A 4,095-nucleotide genomic window follows, 5' to 3' on the forward strand; every position below is an offset into this window, starting at 1 on the left:
CCCCGGCCCGGCCGCTGCTGCATCACCGCCGCCCCCTACCGCGGCGTCTCCTGCTACCGCGGCCTCACAGGCTTCGGGAGCCAGAGCGTCTGCGGCGGCTTCCGCGCCGGCTCCTGCGGCCGCAGCTTCGGCTACCGCTCTGGCGGCGTGTGCGGGCCCAGCCCGCCCTGCATCACCACCGTGTCGGTCAACGAGAGCCTCCTCACGCCCCTCAACCTGGAGATCGACCCCAATGCGCAGTGCGTGAAGCAGGAGGAGAAGGAGCAGATCAAGTGTCTCAACAGCAGGTTTGCTGCCTTCATCGACAAGGTGGGTATCCTTGATCATGCCTTTCCTGAATTCCATACTCTGCTCAGGACTCGATTGGGGCACTGAGGAGGGAGTCAGAGGCAGGCATCTGCCCATTGAAATCCCCAGCCAAGTCCAAAAGGGGAGGCAATCACACCTCTAGGACATAGACAGTAAGCCAAGAGTAGAATCAGGAACTGCCAATCTGATGGGGGAAGACAAACTGAAGACTCATAAGCAGAACTAGACACAGAAACTTTAGTGCTGAGAGATACCCTCTCATGAGCACAGGGCTGCCGTGTGGGTATTCAATGCATTTGAAGTCAAATAGCCGTTTGCATGGGAGGGTGGTACCCCCTCTGCGACAGTGGAAGACTGCCTGGAAGGTCGGCCATGGATCACACAGAGCTGTCTCTAGAGCCAGGGCCACAGTGGTTTATCCAAGCCTTGGGGTTCAGGGTCTAGGGGTGAACAGTAGCCCCTGCTCTGTGGGCCTTACAGGCAGGCAGACAGTATATGGTCTGGACACAGTTCAAACCGTCTGCTGATGTCAGTGTCCGGCTCAGGTCTGCAGCCATTTCCCCATGAGGGGACGAGGGAGAACTCTCCAACGAGCAAGCAGTTCTGGGGCTGGCGAGGGCTCTCCAGAGCCAGCCTCGAAGGAGGTCATTCGGGAGAGATACCCATCAGGAAGGACCCAAAAGCCTGGAACTCCTACCAACACGAAATACCAGGGATAACACCGGAAAGGACACACCGGCTAGTGGCAGTCTCTAGGCAAAGGGATCTGAGTGAGGAAGCGAACCAGCCGGGCCAGCCTCGTAGCAGGGAGATGGATGTGAAGTTTTCCTGGAGCCTGATAGTCTGTAATTATTATAGTGACAGAGGAGCCCTCTGGGGGCAGAAGTTCCGAGTTTGAGTGTCTCCTCTGCCGTTGTGAGGTCTCAGGCAGTCCGGTAACATCCCTGGGCCTTCGCTGCCGCATCTATAAAATGGGAGGGTTGCAGTACAGAGCGTGCCTGCACTAACATCGCAGGAGACTATTATTCTAATTGTCTTGTTGTCGTAAGGATTCAATAATTGGCACGTACTTTATTTTTTAAACTTTTGCAGTCTGTCTTTCTAAAAAGGCCAGCCTGCTCATCTGCACGCTGACAATTACACCTGCTCTGGGTAGTATTGTCCAGCACGCAGGTGCCCTTCCATGCCAGGCTCATGAAACCCTCTTCATGGAGTAAGCACTGGCCTCACTCAGCGAAGAAGTTACCTGTCATGCCCAAGGACACATTATTAACAAGCAGTAGCAGAATCTGGACTCAGCGTAGTTTAGTACATTCCATGACATCAGATAATAGCCTAGAAAAGACTGAAGTGAGATCTCAGGGAGGACTTCTGGATGAGCTGATTAAGCCCTGGTGTGGTTTTGACACTACCCTGGCAAGGGAGGACTCTGGGTCTGAGAGTCGGGGGCCCGCAGGTCCTGGTTGCTGGGCTCCCCGCCTCTTGCTCTGCGCCCCCTCTCTTAAGAAGAGATTCTCAGGCTCTGCCTCTGGGCGGCAGGTGCGCTTCCTGGAGCAGCAGAACAAGCTTCTGGAGACCAAGTGGCAGTTCTACCAGAACCGCAAGTGCTGCGAGAGCAACCTGGAGCCCCTGTTCGAGGGCTACATCGAGACGCTGAGGCGGGAGGCCGAGTGTGTGGAGGCCGACAGCGGGAGGCTGGCCTCGGAGCTCAACCACGTGCAGGAGGTGCTGGAGGGCTACAAGAAGAAGTGAGTGCTAGAAGGCGCCGGCTTGGGAAAGGTTCTTGAAGGGATCTCCTAGCGCAGGGAGCAGCGTCTGGGTCTGTGGCTGGGACTCTGCCTGAGAATGGGGAAGAATGTGCACTCTCTGCCCTTCCTGGGGGGACATGGGATCTGTGGGTGGCCCTGGTCCCCTGAGAGAGGGGGTTCACCTGGCCTTCCCACCCGCAGATCAGGGAAATGATAGTCTCTCCCTTTCTCCATCCACCGGACACTTCTCATAGGACCCCAGAAAAATTAACACTCCTAGTACCTTTGAATCTAGCCTTCAAGGCCATGGACCTTTCTTCTCAAGTGTACTCCTTGACTCAATGAGCAGTTTCTGAGTGCCTACCAGGCGCCAGGTAGACGCCGAGAGGGGTGCCAGCAAACCAGGGGCAAAACATAGACATAGTGCCTATCCTCATGGGGCTTGCACGCTGCTGGGGGGCAGGCCTGACACAGTCACAGCACAGGCCATCAGTCACAAAGTGTGACAAAGGATATAGAGAATGCACACTGGGTCCTCTATAGGATGCTGCTTTCCAGGGGTGGTGGCTAGTAGCTCTCTCGGCCATGAACTTGCCAAGCCACCACACTCCCTGCCTCTGGCTCTGAGCTGGCCCTGCCCACAGAGCAGGAGGAAGTGGGAGGCTTGACTGGTATTGGCTAAGCCTGGGAGGGGGGTGACTCAGAGGGACCCCCACCACCTATAGCAAAGCCAGGGGCAGAAGAAAGGAAAATGAGACCTGGGTAAGAAAAACAGGGACCTCCCTCTTCCCCCACCCTCTGCACACACACACATACTCTGAGCTTCCAGATCCTGTCCCCCCTCCCCCACATCCCCACTGAAAAGATCAGAGGTGATGCGAGAGTGGGAACATCACTTCTCCATGTATCTCAGTAGGCGGGGACAGGCAGCCTGATTTCTTCTTGGTCCCACCCCACTTCTTCTGGAGGCAGAGGGACAAGCAGGGAGAGGGTCTAGGAATCAGGCATGCTTCATGGCCAAGTTGAGAGCCGCTCAGGCAGGGTCTTGTTCTTTCTTCCCCCACCTCAGGTATGAAGAAGAGGTCGCACTTCGGGCCACAGCGGAGAACGAGTTTGTGGCTTTAAAGAAGGTGAGTACCAGAAGCCTATCCCTACCCTAGCCATCTCATCCTCGCCACACCACCACTCTGCGGCCAAGCCCTCAGAGCGCCCTGAGGACAGCTGGCCTTACACCCCTTTGTACCCCACACAGGAGGTAGACTGTGCTTACCTCCGCAAGTCAGACCTGGAGGCCAACTCAGAGGCCCTGATCGAGGAGATTGACTTCCTGAGACGCCTGTACGAGGAGGTGAGAGGGCTCTCAGTCGTGGTGGGCAAGCCCAGGCCCCCAGAGGCCTGCTGACTTGGAAACCCAGGCTCGAGTCTGGAGGGCTACAGAGGAGCAAGGAGAGGGAAGAAGGGAGGCAGAGGAATGAGGAACCAAAAGGGGACAGGATTAGGAAGGGGTAAGAGAGTGCAATCCCCAGGCCAGCCCACACAAAGCCCACACAAAGCATCCCACAGCCTCAAGCCATTTTCTCTGGCAGCCGAGAGCCTTCCTTTATAGGCTTGATCCAGCAGAAGGAGAACGGAGCCTGGCACAGGGTCTGGGCCCTGGGAAACATCCACAGAGCTCAGGCAGAGGGAAGCAGCCTGGGCTCACAGGGACCTAAATATCCCAGAAGCAAGCATTTGAAAAACGGTTGTGTCTTCCTCTAAAAGGAATTTCTTCTCTGCACATAAGGTCATACAATTTCATCAGATGATTATCAGCTCCACATATGAGACCTTGGCTCCAAATGGGCCAAAGAAAGGATAGGTATTGGCCTCAGTGGGTGATGAAAAGCACAGATAACTTGCTTCTACTTCTCCTACTCCCACCACCACAGGAGATCCGTGTCCTCAACGCCCACATCTCAGACACCTCAGTCATCGTCAAGATGGACAACAGCCGGGACCTGAACATGGACTGCATTGTGGCCGAGATCAAGGCTCAGTA

The 4,095-nt window shown here is 55.8% G+C and overlaps 1 protein-coding gene across 1 annotated transcript in view; it reads left to right on the forward strand.

Annotated features, from left to right (window-relative positions):
* Positions 1-4,095, forward strand: part of LOC115305208 (keratin, type II microfibrillar, component 7C-like) — a 30,508-nt gene that overhangs the window by 371 nt on the left and 26,042 nt on the right. The window contains exons 2-6 of the mRNA XM_029955494.1: positions 69-309; positions 1,849-2,057; positions 3,127-3,187; positions 3,310-3,405; positions 3,986-4,087. Of these exons, the coding sequence (XP_029811354.1) occupies positions 69-309; positions 1,849-2,057; positions 3,127-3,187; positions 3,310-3,405; positions 3,986-4,087 (709 nt within the window). The remainder of the gene's footprint in view (positions 1-68; positions 310-1,848; positions 2,058-3,126; positions 3,188-3,309; positions 3,406-3,985; positions 4,088-4,095) is intronic.

Source organism: Suricata suricatta, chromosome 10 (assembly GCF_006229205.1).
Source record: "Suricata suricatta isolate VVHF042 chromosome 10, meerkat_22Aug2017_6uvM2_HiC, whole genome shotgun sequence".
Classification (NCBI taxonomy): domain Eukaryota; kingdom Metazoa; phylum Chordata; class Mammalia; order Carnivora; family Herpestidae; genus Suricata; species Suricata suricatta.